Here is a 21,372-nt window from a genome sequence, read left to right on the forward strand (position 1 = left end):
AAGTGCTCAGTGTCACTAGTAATCTGGGAAATGCAAATCAAAACCACAATGAGATATCACCATACTTCTGTTAAAATAGCTATTATAAAAATAAATACATAACAGATGATGTAGAGAAAACAAACCCTGTGTACTATTAGTAGGAATGTAAATTGGTTCAGCCACTATGGAAATCGATATAAATGTACCTCTAAATATAGCATTACCCTTTGATCCAGCAGTCTCACTTTTGGGTATATATCCGGAGGAATGGAAATCTGGATCTCAAAGAGATATCCGCACTTCCATGTTTATTGCACAGTATTCACAATAGCCAAGATATGGAAACAACATATATATCCATTGGTGGACAAGTAAAGAAAATGTGGTATATACTTAAAATGGAATATCATTCAACCTTATTAATAATGAAATCCTGTCATTTATGACACCATGGATGAAACTGGAGGATATTATGCTAAGTGAAATAAGTTAGGCGCAGAAAGACAAATATTGCATGATCTCACTTACATGTGGAATCGAAAATAGGGAAATACGTAGAAACGCAAAGTAAAATGGTGGAGGGGCTGGGTGAGGGAGAAATGGGCAGGTTTTGGTCAAAGAGTACAAAGTTTCAATATTTATTTATACAAAATAAATAAGATCTGGATGTCTTCTGTACCATAAAGAGCCTACAATTCACAATAGTGTATAATATGCTTAAAAATAAGTAAAGAGGGTAGATCTTACATTAAGTGTTCTTACCACAAAAGGCGGGGGGAGACCAAAGGGGTGTAAACTTTTGGAAATGATAGATGAATTTATGGGATTGATGCCATGATGGCTTGATGGTTTCATAGGTATATACTTATCTCCAAACACATCAAGTTGTGTATATTAACTGTGTACAGTCATATCAATCATACCTCAATAAAGCAATTTTTTAAAGTATGTGTAGTTTTATACTTGAGAATATGTAATTATACAGAATTTGTATATATATGCATAGAAATTACATATTTAAATATAGAATAGGGAGTATCTTGGAGTGAACTTTCATCTGACTTTAATTTTATTCTTTTTTCTTATCTCTGTTCTCTGTTATCTACAATCTATCTATCTATATTCGTTTGTTTAGGAAAAAAGTTAGATATGCATATTCTCTCTTCATTATATTCGTTTCTTGGACGTGTTTGTCAAGAATAGATGTGGAGGAGGGAACAGATTAATCTACAAGGTTGTTCATCCGTATACTATTTTTGGTAGCACTGAAGTGATCATAACCTAAGTTCCTAACAGAAAGAAAAAAGCTAGAAAAAAAATTTACCCCAAAAGTATGACCTCATTCTTGGATGGAATCTCTCTGGTGCTTGTTCGCCGTCTTTCTCTGCCGCCTGTTTTTCCCCGGCCCTGCACCCCACCATCCCCTCAACCACACTCATAACAAAGAAGCTGGCTATAAATCAGAGATTTACTTTTAGAATGCTAAAAAAGAATTAATCACTGCGTTAATAAATATTTCTTCAATGAATCCATCTGGGTAGTTTGCTTTTTTATCTGTTGAATAAAGGGTTATTTATAAATCATCTATTAATGTAGTGAATAGGTATTACTTTTGTGTCTGGGGTGTTGTTAACGCAAACTCTGCATCTCTTTGGATTTACAGTTGTTTATAGCAAAAGAAAAAAAATCTTTGTTTTTCTTTTTTCTTCTTTTTATTTAAACAACAGGAAAAGACTCACGTTCGCAATGCGCAAAGCATTAGAAAGATACCGGTAGAAGACGCAGCTCGCCGGCGCCCTTTGCAGAAGATGCTGGGAAATGTAGTTCCTGTCGGCCGCGTGCGCAGGCGTACTTCTTGGCTTGAGAACCTCATCGCCCGACAGTGCTCTTTATTTTTCCGTGGAGCAGGTGACCTTTTTCTTTCCCGACCCTTGGACTCGTGTGGGAGGCTGGGAGAGAGGTCCGCTTCAAACAACCATTCGGGCGGGTCAGCAGAGGCCTGAGAATGCATTGGCCGGGCCCGGGGGCGGAGGCGGGGGCGGAGGAAAGGCGATTAGGTCAGGCTGGGAGTTTGGTTCGCGTTGCAGTGATGGCCCAGGGTGATGGTGACCTGGGCCACCATCTCGCTTCGGGGTGAGGAGCAGGCAAAGCCCTGTCTGCGCATCCCAGCCTTACCAGTCGGGGCCTTGGGTTCTCTTCTGGGTTGGAGGGTCATGAAAACAGAGCTCAGAGCTTTTGGGCCTTGCTTTGACTCTGATGGGGGGCAGTTTATCTGGGGAGGGGCAGCCACCTCAGACCTTGGTGGTAGACCTGGGAATTGCAAGAAAACCGTGATATAGGTATTTAGTGCCAACTAGAATTTAGGTTTCCCGACATCCAGTTCTTGCTCTTTCCTCAGAAACTCACCTCCTCGCTAGAGGTAGTTTGTTTAGTTTTACTGGTACATTTCTGAAGTCTCTTCTATAAAGAACTGTGGAATTGATTCCCTACACTCTGCGGGCAATGAAGAGCAATTGTTTGTTCTTTGAGATGGCATTTCTGGATGCACTTCGAAAAATTGTATATGCTTTACAAGTATTATTATTAACAAACAAATAGGGGGCTGATGTACTCGGTGCCACCCATCATGGGAGGATAAAGTTAGCCCTGTTTCTGGTTTGTCAGATTGGACCAGTGACCAGAGACAGGAATGTAAGTGGCCTTTCACTTCCTACTCTGCAGGGAAACAATCTGTTCCTAGACTCATTCTGACATTTTTACAGAGGGTGCGGGTTATATCCAGGTAGTCAAACAGGCTTCCCATCAAGACAATCCTGATTTCTCAAGGCCCCTTTCCTTTTTCAACTCTGCTTTCTCAGGTCTCTACTTACTTCTATAAGATGGCATCAAGAAGAAGGACCTGACCACTGGCCCCTGACTACATGGTCTTTGGTGAGCAGAACTTTTCAAGGCATTTCCTAATAGAAATTAAGCTGGGTTTAATTTCTAACGTTCCATCTTGCAGTGTGGAAAAATCATATGCAATTAAATGTCCCTTGAGAATCTTTTTTATTGCTCATTGTTTGCTTTCTTTCTTTTTTTTCTGAGACAGAGTCTCGCCCTGTTGCCCAGGCTGGAGTACAGTGCATGATCTTGACTCACTGCAACCTCTGCCTCCTGGGTTCAAGTGATTCTCCTGCCTCAGCCTCCTGAGTAGCTGGGATTACAAGCGTGCACCACCACGCCTGGCTAATTTTTGTATTTTTAGTAGAGACGGGGTTTCATGTTGTGCAACCTAGTCTTGAACTCCTGACCTCGTGATCTGCCTGCCTTAGCCTCCCAAAGTGCTGGGATTACAGGTGTGAGCCACTGCACCCGGGGTAATTGTTCTTTATAACTGACAAATAAAAATTGTATATATTTATCGTGTGTAACATGTTGTTTTGAAACATGTATACTTGCTTTGGGAGGCCGAGACGGGCGGATCACGAGGTCAGGAGATTGAGACCATCCTGGCTAACCCGGTGAAACCCCGTCTCTACTAAAAAATGCAAAAAACTAGCTGGGCATGGTGGCGGGCGCCTGTAGTCCCAGTTACTCCGGAGGTTGAGGCAGGAGAATGGCGTGAACCTGGGAGGCGGAGCTTGCAGTGAGCTGAGATCCGGCCACTGCACTCCAGCCTGGGCAACAGAGCGAGACTCCATCTCAAAAAAAAAAAAAAAAAAGAAATATGTATACTTGGTAGAATGGCTAAATCAGCTAATGAACATGCATCACCTCATGTACTTTTCATTTTTTGTGGTGAGAGCACTTAAAATGCTCTCATAGCAATTTTCAACAATACAATACATTGTTATGAACGATAGTTCATAATGTGTATTTACATGTAGTGTGTATACAACCATGCAATAATATACATGTATAAATGTACCCCCACTATGTTCTTTAAACATTAAAATAACTCAGCGTAGCAAGATGCTCACTTACGAGAGGGCTGTGAGAACTGAGACTGAGGAAACAGGAGATTCTCCCATCTCACTCTTACCTTTAGATGACATACTTTCTTGAACCTGTTGGGCAGATTTGTACAAATAAAATATACATATGTGTCTGTAATGCAGCTCTGCTGTATTTTTTATTTCTTGAAATATCACCTCTGTCCAGAGGGAGGGAAGATTTTCTTTCACTCACTGAATAAATATTCATTGAGCGCCTACTTTTTGCCAGCTAATATTCTAAGCATTGGGATATAACAGTGAATAACACAAAGTCCCTGCCTATGTGGAGCTGACAGTCTTGGATGGGACAATAATGTAAACACAGATATTCCTCAACTTAGCATGGGGTTACGTTCCAGTAAATGTGTAAGTTGAAAATATTAATTCAAAAATGCACTCATTCACCTAATCTACTGAACATCACTCGTAGTGATAAATAGGGGAAACTATACCAGAGTAACGGGGCTAGGGAAGGCATGGGACAGCCATTATTTAATATAGGGGAGTGGGAGAAGGCTTCACTGGTAGATGACATTGAATAGAGACTTATAGAAAATGAGAATATGGGCTGGGTGTGATGGCTCATGCCTGTAATCCCAGCACTTCGGGAGGCCAAGGCAGGCAGATCACGAGGTCAAGAGATTGAGACCATCCTGGCCAACATGGTGAAACTCTGTCTCTACTAAAAATACAAAAATTATCTGGGCGTTATGGCAAATGCCTGTAGTCCCAGCTACTCGGGAGACTGAGGCAGGAGAATTGCTTGAACCCAGGAGGTGGAGGTTGCATTGAACTGAGATCATGCCACTGCCTTCCAGCCTGGGCTGTAGAGCAAGACTCCATCTCCAAAAAAAAAAAAAAAAACAACAACAAAAAAGAATATGAGCCTTGCAGATATTTTGGGAGAGGAGGAGGATTAAGTTCCTCAGCAGAAGCAACAGCAAATGCAAAGCCTTAAGGTGCGGATATGCTTAACCTTTGTGGGAACATCAGGAAGGCCATGTGGCCTGAGACGGGTGAGTGAGAGCAGCACAGTAGGAGTTGAGATGAGAGAGGTAAGGCGTGTAGACCACACAGCACACAGGCTACTATAGGCCACAGCCAGTTTGGCTTTTGTGTTGAATGAGAAGAGAAAATGTAGGAGGTGATGGTGGTTGGTGTTATTGTTTATTCAGCTCTATTGAGATTTACATATAATTTACCAATTTTCATAGGAGGATTTTGAATAGAGAAGTGACATAACTTGACTGAGTTTAAAGGAACCATTTTGGATGCTCTGTTGAGAATAGAGTATAGGGTACCAAGGTCAGACATGGATACTGGCTAGGAAGCTAAAGCAATCATCCAGGTGAAAGATGGATTTTTCTATTTCCTTCATTATCTGACTTTTTAAGCCAACCAACACTTCATCCACCCCAAACTTCCAATTCCTCTCCCCATCTCCACTCTCATGTTTCCTATTTTACTAAGAGAACTAGCAGAGAACTTCCAAATGCTCTCACCACTACATCCCCTAACCTTCCAGGAAGTATTCCCATTATACTCCATAGTAACAGGAGGGAGCCTGTCCTCCCTCCTGTTACTATGGAGAAATGGCCTGAACTCTAATTTATGGCCAACTCCTCTACTAGTGCAGTAGATCCCACTTTCTCTCACTTTCCCAGGACAGTGCCTGGGACAATCATTGGGCAAAATTCCTGATAGTTTTGTCATTTATATATATTTTGCTTATTTAGATATATAGACATAATTTTTCAGAAAAATAGAAAAATTCAAATAAAATGCTGGATTTTTAAATCATAAATGATATAATATCCATCAACACTAATTTGCTGTGAGAGAAATCTGCAAATACATAATGCTTCTATCATTCTTGAGTTGAAAGGGACTTCTGTTAAAAGAGTTCAACTATAATTCCATTGGATCAAAACTATTAATAAATCCATAGAATTTTCTTCCTTTTCATAAATATTTCTTCCTGTTACTTCCTGTTACTCTATGCGCCACTCCCTCCCACTTTCCTAGGAAGGCAGACAGACATTGGAAGTAGAACATTGAGGTACAATGAATGTAATGATGTAACGAGAGGAAAAGTACAAGGTGCTGTGAGTTCATTTTTGCAGGTAGTATAACTATTATTAACAATGCGTATGACTCAAAGGTAATTTATTATGAACCTGGTGTGATTATAATGTGACTTTGTAAAATAAATACAAATAAACCTTTTCCACTAAGAGTATATGAGAGCAGCCATTTCCCCAGTACTTAAAACAGTACTGAAGATTGCCCGTTTTTAACATTTTTGCCAGTCTGATGAATGAAAATTAGTATTTTAATTTGTATTTCTGTGATTAGAGGTGAGCTTGAAAATCTTTTTGTATATTGGTCATTTGTATTTCTTTTGTGAATTTCCTGTTCATATGTTCATATCTTTTGCCAAGATTTGTATTGCGTTATACATTTTTCCTATTTGATTTGTACAAACTCTGTATAATACAGAAAATTGTCCTTTTTGCTTTATTAGTTGCAAATATTTACTCCCAGTATGTCTTTTGTCTTTTAATTTAGTTGATTGCCTTCTGTGTTTGTATAGTCAAATCTATGAGTCTTTTTCTGTATAGCCTCTAGATTTTATATTTTATTAAGGATTTCCCCATTGCAAGATTATAAAAATATTCTTCTAGTGGTTTTCCTGGTTCTTTTATAGTTCTAGTTTTATGTTTAAGTCTTTAATTCATCTATAATTTTTTTTATAAGGCAGCAGCTTTAAATTTATTTTTTCCCTAAGTGGATAAATCAGTTGTCCTAAGATTATTAAATTTTTATCCTTCCTCAAATAATTTGAACTGCTACCTTTAACAAATCCCTGCAAAATAAAGGGCCTATTTTTAGACTCAGTTTCACTTTATTATTCTTTCAATCTATCTCTGTGCCACTACCACCCTGTTTTAAAGTTAATGTAACTATAGAATATGTTTGGATGTCTAGTATGGGCAAGTCCCCCACCCTCAATCCTCATCTTTTTTCTTTTTGAAAAGTATGTATTATACAGGTGTTTTAGACAGTTTGGGCTACTGTAAAAGAATACTATAGACTGCATGGCTTAAACAACAAACATTTCTTTCTCATAGTTCTGGAGTCTGGAAATTAAAAATCAGAGTGCCATCATGGTCAAGTTCTTGTTGAAGGCCCTCTTGCTGGTTTACAGATGGCCATCTTATTGTTTTCTCACATGGCAGAGAGAAAGATCATTTCTCTCACGTTTCACCTTATAAGGGCACTAATCCTATTGGTGAGGCCTCCATCCTTATGACCTAATTACCTCCCCAAGGCCTCACCTAATACCATCACCTTAGGGGTTAAACTTTCAACATATGAATTTTGAGAGGATACAAACATTTAGTTCTTTGCTAAAGTTTAGTCAGTTAAGTTGGGGTATGCATTAGTATCCTAGCACTGCCCTAGCAAAGTACCACAAATTGGGTAACTTAAAACAACATAAATTTATTATCTCACAGTTCTGAGGCTAGAATTCCAAAATCAAGCTGTCGGCAAGGTCATCCTGCCTCTGAAACCTGTAGGGAAATCATTCTTTGCCTCTTCCTAACTTCAGGTGGTTTGCTGGAAATCTTTGATATTCCTCAGCTTGCAGCTGCATAACTCTGTTCTCTGCCCTTTCATCACATGACTTTCTCTCTGTATGTCTGTGGGTCTTCCCATGACCATCTTCTTAAAAGGGCACCAGCCATACTGGATTAGGAGCCCACCCCATTCCAGTGTGAACTCACCTTAACCAATTACATCTGCAGTGATCCTGTTTCCAAATAAGGTCACATTCTGAGGTACTGAGGTTAGGATTACAACATACATTTTTTGGAGGGACACAATTCAACCCACAACAGGGGAGAATTGACATCTTTAAAATATTAAGTCTTCTTATCCAGAAATACGGCTTTTCAGTTGATTTTCTTGAACTGCTGAGGAGTCAGCAGTCTTGTTTCTGCTTTGAAGTTACTCTGCCCTTTTGTTAAATTGCTTTTAAGATTGTTCTCCTTTTCTCTGATTTTCAGGAGTTTGACTATTCTTTTCGTGGGTGTAGCTTTCCTTTTATTTAGCTTCCTTATGGTTTGAGGGCAGTGGAATCTGTGAGTCATTGGTTGGGAAAAATCTATCCTTATTCCCTAAAATATTCCCTTAAATATAGCATCATTTCCATTCTTTTTTTTTTTTTTGAGACTCCACTTATGTGTGTGTTAGACCTCTTAAGTAAGTCTCATAAGCCCCTATGCTCGTTTTTAAGAGATAAGCTTTTATTGAATGATCTATGAAAAGGACTACATAAACTGCATCATCAGGAAGTAAAACATAAAACAAGGTATAGTCCATTCTCATCTGCTAATGAAAACATAGCCAACACTGGGTAATTTATAAAGGAAAGAGGTTTAATGGACTCACAGTTTAGTATGGCTGGGGAGGCCTCATAATCATGGCAGAAGATGAAGGAAGAGCAAAGGGACTTCTTCCATGATGGTGGGCACAAGCTTATGCAGGCAGAGGAACTCCCATTTATAAAACCATCAGATCTCTTGAGACTTATTCACTACCATGAGAACAGTATGGGGAAACTGCCCCCAGGAAACTGGGCCCATGATTCAGTTATCTCCACCTGGCCCCATCCTTGACATGTGGGGATTATTACAGTTCCAGGTGAGATTTGGGTGGGGACATAGCCAAATCATATCACAAGGTATCTTAGTTTGTGCTGCTATAGCAAAATACCTGAGACAGGGTAATTTATAAAGAACAGAAATTTATTTCTCACAGTTCTGGAGGCTTGAAGTCCGAGATCATTGTGCCAGCAGGTTTGTTGTTTAGTGAAGGCTCAGTCTCTGCTTCCAGGATGGTGCCTTGTGGCAGAGAACACTGTATCTTTACATGGCAGAAAACATGGAAGGGTACAAACCCACTCCCTCAAGCCTTTTTATAAGATCCTTAATCCCTTCCATGAGGGCTGTACACTCATGGCTTAATTACCTCCCAAAGGCCTTCACCTCCTCATATTATCACATGGGCAATTAAGTTTCAACATGTGGGTTTTGGGGGATTCATTTAGAATATAGCACATGGCTAAATGATGATTAAAAGAAAAACATAAGCTATAAGAAAATAGTTGAAATAAATAGGAGATTAACTTTAAAATAAGGTATCTCTTTTATTAATAAACTTTTTATTTTAGCATAGTTTAAGATTTGCATAAAATTTACAGATCTATTACAGAGAGTTCCCACATCCCCATAGCCAGTTTTCTCTACTGTCAACATCTTATATTAGTTTGGTACATTTGTCACAGTTAGTTAGCCAAGGTTGGTACATTATTATTAACTGTAGTATTTCATTAAAATTGTTTTAGTATTTATGTGATGTCATTTTCTACTCTCTGTTCTCATTTGAGATACCATGTTACATTTAGTTATATTTTCTCCTTAGGCTTCTATTGGCATCAATATTTTCTTAGCTTTTTAAATTACCATTATTCTTTTCTTTTAGCTCTCTGTACTTCATTTTGTGTATTTTTGTTGATCTGTGTTTCCCTTAGGCTTAATCTGTTGTTAAACCCATCCTCTGAGTTCTTAATTTCAAGCGTTCTGTTCTAGAATACTAATTTAATTCCTTTTGTTGATTCCAAATTGGTATTGAAATCTTCCAGTCTTGTCTCTATTTTGTCTATTCTTCTATTTTGTTTTCTCTTATCTGTCCTGTAGTATTGACTCTGTATGTCTAGTAAGTTTTGAACACACAATATATGGAAGTACAGCACCACATGTTTATCTTTTGTGACTATTCTGTTTGAACACACATGATACATGTATAACATACATATTGTCATCATGTATGAATGCATCATAGAGGTTCAACTTGATGGCATCTTTCACCAGGAAGGGTCCTCTTTTTTCTAAGAAGATATACTCACTTAGCCCAGCTGAGTTGGGGCTGGGCTGCAGTTTCGATAAGACTTATTCTGCATCTCCACTGCTTCTTTTCCTATGGGTGGCTCTCTTGGGCATTCAGTTGAGAATGTGGCAAGTTTTTGTCTCCTTCACCTTGAAAAACTGTGGAAGATTTGCCTCTGCCATTCACAGGTTTTCAGCTTAGCTCTTCAAACTCCCAACCCAGCTTCAAAATTCAGCCAATTCCTTGGGAAGAGTCTGGTCATGTGTTTGGAACCCCTTCAGTTCCCAGTTTTGTTACTCTAGTCACTTACGAATGCCAAAATCTATGTTAATTTCTCTGCTCTTGAGTGACCTTCTGCAAGAGGTCAAGCTTGGATTCTCAGCCTCTAGCTTAGGCCAGAATGGTAAGAATGTAGTTCCCCAAGGTGAGGTGAAAAGAGGCTGTACTTCCCCAGTGTCATTTCACCATTTGTTTAACACTTTCTTCTGCTTGTTTTGTTTTTATGCTCCCTCATCTTCCTGCTAAGTTTCTATAAGACTTTTCTTTGCAAATAGGGTACATATCTTTTAGTAGCAAGTTCTGTTTCTGTTATTCCTTTTCTGTTAACCATAGAGTGTAACACAAGGAAGATTCTATTGTGATTATTTAAAAAATGGCAGATAGTGATAACAAAGTTTTCTGGGGAGGTTGGTTGCCTGGTTGACATCCAAGGAATCTCATATTATGGCATTTATCTTGGTGAATTCCTCATCATCTGGGATCTTATCCTTCTTATATTTGCAGTCCCAGAAGCTTGAAATCAGTATATACATGGATTCACACCACACAAGCTTACAGAGGACAGATGAGTTAAACAGAAAGTGGATTTATTATTTTATATTGATGTGTTAGTTGGTGTTCTCCGGATAAACAGAACCAATAGTATATCTACATCTACATCTATATCTGTTTCTCTCTCTCTAGCTTCTCATTTTTCTATACCCTGTTATAATTGCTTTACTTGAATAATCAATTTTTCCTTTGTGTGTATTGTTGCCATTAATAGGGTTATAACAAACACCTTCTTGCACTACCCACTTATATCTCCATATTTTCTGTTATTTCTTAAATTGAGTTTATAGTTTACCTATATTTTGTATGTATATATACATACATATACACATATATTTTTTTAATTTTAGGTGTCTTTATAGGGAAACTTCAGTATTGCTTCCGTATATCCTCAACAGGTAAGTAGTAGACACCAAATAATAAACTTTTCGCCACTCTTGAGCCTGGAATTCTGAACCGTTTTTGAACAACTTAATAGTCCTCCACTTTGTCATTTTTAATTGTTAGCTTTACTCTTTCTTTTGTAAATGTCTGCAGGACTGATCCCTTAATAAGCAGGTACTTGTTTGATGTTTTAGGAACCAGTGGCATTGGAAGATGTCAGAGACACGGCACATGGATGTGATCTTCAAAAACTGTTACAGCCTCTTCTCATTGGGTGAGTACAGTTTCTCCAATCCCAAAATATGTAGGATTGTGAGATTTACAGGTGTTCAGCTGAGACTGAGCTTTGAGTTTAGGGACCAGAGACAAGATATTTCTGTACTGAACAGATGATAGTCCTTTTCTTTAAAACTTTATAAATAGGTAGTCTTGCTTTGTTACCTTAGAAGTATCAACATTTCTCTATCGCAGAATTCCTGAAGACTACTTAGGACATAATTCTAGGATCCATGGATGTTATCTTCCAACTAAGAAGAACCATATAAATAGATAACAAAGGAAAAATGGAGAAATGTCACAAAATACCAGCCAGGAAAGAATCAGATAACGAAAACAACCAAGAAGACCGGAATCCTTGTAAATAAGAGTCCATTTATCCATTATGGTGGTGCTAGTAACAATAGTGGTACTAGGAGATAGCTTTTGAAATGTTGGTTAGGGTCCTCTGTGCAGAGCCCCTCATCTGTATTTTAAAAACCTGCATTCATCTAGTAGAAGCAACAGCAACCTCATTTCTATATAACTTTATCTATCTTCTCACGTATCTCTTGATCTCAGAGGAAGAGTGGCCCTCTTCCGTTGTTAGTCTTTCCATTGTGTACTTCAGATTCCATTATTTTTTACTTATTTTAGGGCCTGATTTAATGACTGTTTTATGATTCAGTCTCTCCAGTTCACAAGCGCCTTTCCTTCAAGACACTAAAAAGGTTTTCTTGCTTTTAAAATAATATGTTGCCTAAAAATTTTTTATCTGCCTTTCAAAATTATTCTGTCATTACCAAATGTTTCAAACTTGTAACTAATATCCTCAATTCCTGTTCTCTCTTAATCTTTGGAGTTAGAATCTTGTCTTCTGCTAAAATTATTTTGAGATTCTTGAATTCTTTCTTGATAGCAACCTATTCTTAGTCCTGTGTTCATACTTTCTGCCGTGTTTGATATTTTGTTTTACTTTGTGTGACATCACCAGATTCTTTTCCATTCTAATCTTTTTCCAAATGCTTTTTTGTTAACTTCACTTGCTCCCTAACATAAACGCATGTGCCTGTATGGTTTATTTTCTACTTGTTTATTTTTTATCTCAAAAAGTTAGTGCATTCTGACATCCTCGAATAGTCCTTCTATGTTAACTTTCTTATATATATTTTTTCAACTTAAGTGTTTCACTTACATTCTATCCCCATATATTCCCCTGCTTAAAGTTTATCTCCATTAGAATGTCCTACTTCACTTTCAATCACTTTAACCTCAATATGGTGAAAGTAAAATCACCAACTTTCCCTAGGTTGCCTCTCTTTCCTTTTCTATCATTAGTACAACTATTCGTCCAGCCTTCTTGGCTAGAAACCATTGTATCTTTATGAATCTTGTTTTGTAAAAATTCCCTATAATCTATTTCAGCATTTTTTGTTGCTTCTTTTTTATGTCTTATCTACACTTGCACCAAATTCTTACTAGTATTATCCCAATCCAGGCTCATATTATTCATATTATGCCTTCTTGCTAAGTTTCACCATTGTTCTTTTATCCATTTTAGAATTAACAAGCTTTTAATCTAAAACATCACATCTAAGATATATTTATCCTGTTAATGTTCTGACAGAAAACTTCAGTTTTCCTGTCTCCTGCAAGATGACATTGAATTTCTCTGTTTAAAGTGTGAGAGTTTTTTATTATCTGATCCCATTTCACTTTTCTGGATTTTTTTCCTCTGGTTTCCAAAAACATACATACATTTGAATTAGTTCCATTGTCTTTTATTCACAACATTTTACTGAATCTTTACCTTTGATTTTATTATGCACTTTGTCTCAATGCTTCCGTTTCTTTTACCACAGTTATTGTGATAGCATACGAAATACATCTGGTCTTTGTTTCCAATTCTTGTCACAGAGCTTTGAAAGCCCTCCAAATTTCCTAAGTGATAGGAATATATTGTTTTTCATAGTACACCTTTTTTAAAAAAAAAAAAAGGTGTATTATGAGTTTATGATGATGAGGTGAAATAGGGTAGGGCCCCTAGATAGCCTCAATAGTGGGTCTGATGACTAAAAAGACCAAGCAACTAGAGGGTTAGAACTTTCAATTCCACCCACCAACCTCTGGGAAGAAAGATGTGGGGATGGAGATTAAGCTCTATACAAACTCTTAAACAGTGATATTTGATGAGCTTCTAGATTGGTCAACACATCAAGGTGCTGGAAGTGTAGCATGCCCAGAGATGATGCAGAAGCTCTATACCCCGTTCCCTTCTGCCCACCTTGCACTGTGCATCTCTTCCTGAATGGCTTTTTCTGAATTGTATCCTTTATAATAAACTGGTAAACGTCAGTAAAGTGTTTTCCTGAGTTCTGTGAGCCATTCTAGCAAATTATTGAACCAGAGGAGGAGGGGTTATAGGAACCCTCAAGTTGTAGCCAGTCAGTCAGAAGTATGGGAGGACCAGCTTGTGATTGTCATCTGAAGTGGAGGCAGTCTTGTGGGACTGAGCCCTTTAACTCGAGGGATATGATGCTTGCTCCAGGTAGGTAGTGTTGGAATTAGAGTAAATTGTAGAATATCTAAAGTTGGTGTCCAGAGAGTTGGAGAACTGGTTAGAATGGAAAAAATCCCACACATTTGCACATAGAAGTGTTCTGTGTTAAGTATGAGTTATAGAGAAGAAAAAGCTGTGGCTATACAATTTGTCAGAGTTGTTGTGAGTAGAGCAACAGTGTTTTTCAGACATATATATATTGATCCATTTCACCTTTAAACTTCCCTATTAATCAGTACTTATATTGAAAAATTTGACATTTTATCATAGCACTATTTTATTTTTATTTTCTGTAACTGATGAGTGAGCCTTGTTTTCTGCCTTTGTATTTCAGAGGAAAGAGATAATATCTTCTACTTAATCCTGGATACTATATCCAAAGTCAGAGCATCCACTCCAAAGCAGAGAATTTCTGAAAAACAAAACAATGTCATTATATGATGTTAGAATTTTTTTTTCAAATGATTTTTTTTCCTAATACTTCACGTTAGAAGAACTCGAATTTGATGACCAGTTTGAGAAACACCAGTATAACCAGATTACAGGAAAAAGCAAGTCAAAAGGAAGATCATGAAGAGAACAACTTTGAGGAAACATTTAATCAAAGACCAAAGCTTTTTAAACAACTGAGAGTTTGTATAAGAAGAAGACATCATACAGTAGTCCCCAGTTATTCATGCGGTATACATTCCAAGACCCCCCGAGAATGCCTGAAATCACTGATGTACCAAACCCTAACCATGTTCTTAGTATGAGCTACTGAATGACGAATGGGGGGGTAGTATATACAGTGCAGATACACTGGACAAAGAAATGATTCACAGCTCAGGCAGGACAGAGCAGATCACACAAGATTTCATCACAGTACTCAGAAAACCACAACATTTAAAAGTTACGAATTGTTTATTTCTGGAATTTTCCATATAATATTTTTTACAATTGCCCGTGGATAACTGAAACCATGGAAAGTGGAACTGTGGATAAGGCAGGACTACTGTAACTATGACATCAATGGTAGGAACCTGAAGCATAATTCTGCTGTAGTGGATTTTTTCAAAAGGCAACTCATGAATGAAAATAATTTATTAGATATAAGAAAGGATGCATTTGTATCTCAAACTTATTTACTTATTCTGGAAATAAATGAAAAGCCAACACCTATTACATACCCACAAAAATGAAAAAATAAATACAAAGCCATAGTTCAGTACTGATGGAATCTGAGAAAATTTATATGAGAGTGAACCCATACATCTGTACTGAATGTGGGAAAGGCTACACTTGCATTGCATCCCTGACCCAGCATCAGAAAACACATATTGGAGAGAAACCGTATGAATGTAAAATATGTGATAAGTCCTTTACCCGGAACACTAATCTTATTCAACATCAAAGAATACATACTGGAGAGAAACCTTATGAATGCAATGAATGTGGGAAAGCTTTTAGTCAGAGCACTAATCTTATTCAGCATCAAAGAATCCATACTGGGGAGAAACCTTATGAGTGTAATGAATGTGAAAAAGCCTTTAGTCATAGGTCATCCCTTAGAAATCATGAGAGAATCCATACTGGAGAAAAACCCTATCCTTGTAATGAATGTGGGAAAGCTTTCAGCCATATCTCTGCCCTTACTCAACATCATAGAATTCATGCTGGAAAGAAACCATATGAATGTACTGAATGTGGAAAAACCTTCAGCCGCAGCACACACCTAATTGAACATCAGGGAATTCATTCTGAGGAAAAATCGTACCAGTGTAAGGAATGTCGGAAGGTTTTTTGCCACAGTACATCACTAATCCAACATCAGAGAATCCACACAGGAGAGAAACCATATGAGTGTAATGAATGTGGGAAAGCTTTCAGCCATACCCCAGCCTTCATTCAACATCAAAGAATTAATACTGGAGAAAAACCCTATGAGTGTAATGCATGTGGAAAGGCCTTCAATCGGAGTGCACATCTTACTGAACACCAGAGAACTCATACTGGAGAGAAGCCCTATGTTTGTAGAAAAACCTTCAGTCGAAGGACACACCTTACTGAACATATAAAAATTCATTCTGGCATGAAACCCTATCAATGTAATGAATGTCAGAAACTGTTTTGCTATAGAACCTCACTAATTCGACATCAGAGGATGCATACAGGAGAGAAACCCTACCAGTGTAATGAATGTGGGAAATCCTTCAGCTTAAGCTCAGCTCTGACTAAACATAAGCGAATACATACAAGGGGGAGACCTTATCAATGTAATAAATGTGGTGATGTCTTTTGTCATAGTACATCCTTAATTCGACATCAGAGAACACATTTCAGAAAGGAAACCTTAGGCGAGTAATGGGTGTGGGAAAGCCTGCAGTCAGTTGTAGGTTATTGTTTACACCTGAGCACTCACAGTATAGGAAACCGTAAGATTGTTATGTGAGGAAAATCTTCAGGCAAAACACTCATTTACTTATTATGCTACTTGTACTGAGAAGAAAGACTATTCTTATAATTTAAAAAATGTGTTATTGAAAGAGAAAGTTATAATGGAAGTGTTCATCCAAAACTGAGGTTTGTTTTTTAAAGACATTTAGAAAGTTATTTTCAGAGATAATTTTATTAAAATATATATATTTGCTTATAAAAAAAGCCTTTTGAAGTACACAGAAATCTTAGTAGGATAATGAAAATTGTTCACTGTATACATAATCCCTTTTTATTAAGTCCTATGTTATATTTCAGTGTTCAAGAAACACTTTTGTAGAGCGTTTGAAAATAGAATTGACAGATTTCATTAATAGCCATAGACAAATAATGTTTTCTCCCACAAAGATACTATGCATTATTTTCTAAGATTTATGTAATAGTTTTAATGGACTATATATACATATATGGTTACAAAGAAAATTGCAACAAATTCTCAGAGGGAAATATTCAGGCACTCCCTAATTATTTTTTCAATACATTGCAGTAAAAATAGAAATGAAAACTAAAAGTAGCAGCCCAATATGATTTAGAAATTTAAAATAAGTTTCTAAGTAATTTTGGAGTTAAAGAATAAATCTGAACAGAAAAAAAATGATTATTAGAAGACGATAAAACTAGAACAAAATTATGCATTGAATTCAGAAAGGAAAAGGAATAGTATAAACTCAAATAAAATAAAATAAATGCTTTAATAAAGATAAAAGCACACATCAATGAAATAGTTACAAAAGGTAGATTTCATAAGGCAATAGACAAACTTCTAGCAAGTAGGAATGATGGAAAAAGGACAAAAAATCCAAGAGTAAGAAAATGATTATAAATATATATGGAAGGAAACTTAAATAGTCGAAATCAATCGTTAAGAAAACTAGCAGTTTCGTAAAGTCAGTACAAAGGTTTATTTTAGAACTTCTAGACTATTTCAAAAATAGAAATCTACATTAATAAAAACCTATCTTAATACATGCTGTAAAAATCATTTAATAAAATTCTATATACACTGGTGACTTTTTTAAAAAATTAGAAAATTCCTTATCTTGATAATGAACATTTATTAGTGTGTGTTCTCCAGAGACAGAGGAGAGAAGTAAGAGCAGGAATGGAGAGAGAGAGAAAGACAGGAAAGGAGGGAGGAGAGAGAGAGAAAGGAAGGAAGGAAAGGAGAGAGGAAAAGAAGGAAGGAAGAGAGAGAGAAAGAGGAAGGAAGGAGATGTGCATGGACATTAATGGATGATAAGAAGCCCAAGATCTGCAGTCAGCAAGCTGGAGACTCAGGAGAGCCGATGGTAAAGTTCTAGGCTTAGTTTGAAGGCCTGAGTCTTCTGAAGGCCAGGAAAACTGAAGGTGTAAGTTCCGGTCTGAGTCTGCAGGCAGGCAGAAAACCGGTGTCCCAGCTTGAAGACAGGCAGGGAGAGAAGTCTTACTAAGCCTTTTATTCTATTTGGGCCTACAATGATTGGATGAGGTCCACAGCCACATTGAATAGGGAAATCTGCTTTACTTAGTCTACTGGTTCAAATGTTAACCTCTTCTTTGAAACACATTCAAAGACACCTAGAAAAAATGTTTATTCAAATATCTGAGCACCACATATTTGGACTGTCAAGTTAACATATAAAATTAACCATCATGGGCTATTTACTAGAAACCTACAAGAAAAACCATGAATAACCCAAAACACTCTTACCAGAGACAGGAATGAGATAAATGATGTTTGATGCCACCATTATTAGTCAATATTATGCTAAAGATTCCAGGTAATCCAATTAGAGAAAAAAATAAGATAGCAATAATTTAAAGGAAGAGAAAAACTGTTATGATTTGAAATACATTCAGTATTAGAAAATTCAATTAGTAGAGCTACTAAAATGATATATGTATAAAACAATATACTAATAAAAAAAGTAGGAGAAATAGAAAAGGTAGTAGAAAGAAGTGACATTTACAATTTTGACAATCTAAAAATACCAGGAATTTTTAAAATCTGAGATGTGTTTATAGAATAAACCTTTTCTAAAAAATATAGAATAGTATAATAAATGAAAAGAACTGATTGGGAAAAATAATGTAAAAATAACAGTTTGTATTTCATTTAACTTTGATTTGCAAATTTAATAGAATCACAATATAAATGGAATTTTTAAAAATGATATCTATATTAAGATACAATTCACAAGAAACAGCTGCAGACAGAGGCTCCCACTGAGAAGAATGAAAACAGTGAGTGAATCCTGCACTGGTGACTGAGGTATCCAGGTTCTCCTGTTGGGACTGACTAGGCAATTGGTATGACTCACGGAGAGTGAGGAAAAGCAGGGTGGTGCAGTGGCCCACCTGGGAGCCACACAAGGTAAAGGGAGCTCCCACCTGCAGCCAAGGGAGGCAGTGAGTGAGTGTGCTACTCTGCCCAGGCAACCACACTTTTTCCATGGATCTGTGCAACCCACAGATCAGGAGATCCCCTTCGTGAGCCCACACCATTAGGGCCTTGGTGTGTAGCCATGAGGCTGAAGAGAGCCTACCACGGAGCTGTGCAGATTCTCAGCAGCCACTAGGCTGGAGACTGCCTAAGGCTGCTGAGTTCCCAGGGGAAGGAGTGGCTACCATCAGTGTGGCTTCCTGCTGCCTAAGATAACTGAGATCCTGGCGGGAGGAGTGGCAGCCATCACTGCAGCTCCAGTCTGCCATTTTCCCCCTGCCAGTGCTGGGGAGACTGGGCGGTTTGGACCCAGGAGGGATTCCCCACAGCACAGCATAGCAGCTCTAACAGGTTATGACCAGACTGTCTCTTTAGACCAGACCCTGATCAATCCTCCTCACTGGGTGGGGCCTGCCTGCAGGAACTTCAGCAATTCCTGCCAGGGGTTTACAAACAGAACTCTGATTTCTCTGAGACTGAGCCCCTGTGGGGAGGGGTGGTTGTCGTCTCCATGGATCAACAGACTTAATCTTTTCCCCCTGCTGGCTCTGAAGAATCCAGGCAGTCTGGATGAGTGGGATTCCACCCAGCACAGTACACCCCCTCTGCCAAGGGGCAGCTAGAGTGATTTGTTAGGTGGGTCCCGGATCCCAAGCCTTCTGACTGGGGGGATCTCCCCAACAGAGGTCACCAGACACTGTATACAGGAGCATTCCTCCTGGTCTTAGGTTGGTGCCCATCTGAGACAGAAATCACAGAGGAAGGAGCAGGCAGTAATCTTTGCTGTTTTCCAGCCTCCACCGGTGACACCACCAAGTGTGGGAGGGACCCCCAGCAAACTGCAGCAGCCCTATGGAAGAGGAGCCTGACTGTTAGAATAAAAACAAACAGCAACAACAGCATCAACAAAAAAGTTCCACAAAAAACTTATCCAAAGGTCAGCAGCCTCAAAGATCAAAGCTAGATAAACTCATGAAATGAGAAAGAATACAAAAACCCTGAAAACTCAAAAAGCCAGAGTGCCTCTTCTCCTCCAAATGATTGCAACACCTCTCCAGCAAGGACACAGAACTGGGCAGAGGCTGAGATGGATGAATTGACAGAAGTAGGCTTCAGAATGTGGGTAATAACAAACATTGCTGAGCTAAAGGAGCATGTTCTAACCCAATGGAAAGAAGCTAAGAACCGTGATAAAACATTACAGAGGCTGTTAACCAGAAAAACCAGTTTAGAGAGGAACATAAGTGACCCAATGGATTGGTAAAACACAACACAAGCACCTCACAATGAAGCCACAAGTATCAATAAGCAAATAGACTGGAGAAAAGAATTTCAGGGCTTGAAGCCTATCTTGCTGAAATAAGATGGGCAGAGAGGATCAGGAGAATGAATACACATACATACACACACACACACACACACACACACACACACACACACACACACCACATACACACACCCTATCACTCTCCAAAAGCTGAGCCAGGGCCTTGTGCCCTCTGCAGTGCCATCTGCTCTCCTGTCTGGTTTATCCTTTCCTCTCTCTCGGTTGGGCATGGTGGCCCCTTCACTTTCTTTTCATGGTCTCATTTCCACCTGCAGAGGTTTCTTAACTGGCTTCTATGGCCTGCTGCCCAGGCTTGGTGAGAGTAGGGTGCAGAGAGAGGGACAGAAAAGAGTGCATGGGATGCTGACCTCACCATCTTAGTTTGGTGAAATAATTAGACCAGGCTTCAAGTTGCACCAGAAGCCAACTATGGCCCCACTTACAAGTGTTCTGGCTCCACCTAGCAGCCACCAACTTTCAACTCCAGCTTCCCAGAGCCCTGCCTTTTACTGCAACTGCTGATTTACCTGGCAGTTTTTGCCTCTCATTTTTGCATGCATAGAACCTGGGGCCAGCAAGAGCTCTGCTAGTCTGACAGGGGGCTGAAAGGAGTCAGCACTCAGATGCCAGGAAATTTCCATTAAAATGGAAGAAAATTAAGAAATGAATTAAATTCTCAACTCAAAAAACTAGTAAAAATATTAATATAAAAAGAAACAAAATAATAAAGATAAAAGCAGATAATGGTGATGTATAAAACAAAAAAGCAGTAGAACTAATATATAGGTAAAAATCCTCATTTATTTATTTACTTGTAATTTCTTTCCCTCTTCTTTATTCCTCCATCTCCTTCTTTTCAATAAGGTGACACATTCAACTGGAGAGGGAGCGCTTCACCCTCTTCAGTCAGCTGTTTGTGCTTTTGCTCACTTTCACCTTGGGATTTTCCTTTTTTTTTTTTTTTTTTTTTGAGATGGAGTCTCCCTCTGTCGCTCAGGCTGGAGTGCAGTGGCACGACCTTGGCTCACTGCAACCTCTGCCTCCCAAGTTCAAGTGATTCTCCTGCCTCAGCCTCCCGAGTAGCTGGGACTACAGGTGCGCACCCACCACACCCAGCTATTTGTGTGTGTGTGTGTGTGTGTGTGTGTGTGTGTGTGTGTGTGTGTTTAGTAGAGATGGGGTTTCACCATGTTGGCCAGGCTGGTCT

General features: G+C 38.4%; 1 protein-coding gene across 2 annotated transcripts; it reads left to right on the forward strand.

Moving 5' to 3' along the window:
* Positions 1–1,715: 1,715 nt before the first annotated feature.
* ZNF883 (zinc finger protein 883) lies at positions 1,716–16,285 on the forward strand. Of its 2 annotated transcripts, XM_023195894.1 has the most exons (5): positions 1,716–1,890; positions 2,841–2,913; positions 11,093–11,140; positions 11,321–11,400; positions 14,276–16,285. In XM_023195894.1, exon 5 carries the CDS (start codon positions 15,155–15,157, stop codon positions 16,283–16,285), a length of 1,131 nt encoding a protein of 376 aa, XP_023051662.1. In that variant the 5' UTR covers positions 1,716–1,890; positions 2,841–2,913; positions 11,093–11,140; positions 11,321–11,400; positions 14,276–15,154. The 2 variants fall into 2 exon arrangements, with proteins under 2 accessions (XP_023051662.1, XP_023051663.1); XM_023195895.1 differs by lacking the exon at positions 11,093–11,140.
* Positions 16,286–21,372: the final 5,087 nt, after the last annotated feature.

Source organism: Piliocolobus tephrosceles, unplaced genomic scaffold (genome assembly GCF_002776525.5).
Source record: "Piliocolobus tephrosceles isolate RC106 unplaced genomic scaffold, ASM277652v3 unscaffolded_30717, whole genome shotgun sequence".
In the NCBI taxonomy this organism is placed as follows: Eukaryota; Metazoa; Chordata; class Mammalia; order Primates; family Cercopithecidae; genus Piliocolobus; species Piliocolobus tephrosceles.

Excerpts from the sequence above, each read along its gene's own strand:
- ZNF883 (XM_023195894.1), top strand. The coding sequence starts at position 15,155 with ATGGAATCTGAGAAAATTTATATGAGAGTGAACCCATACATCTGTACT.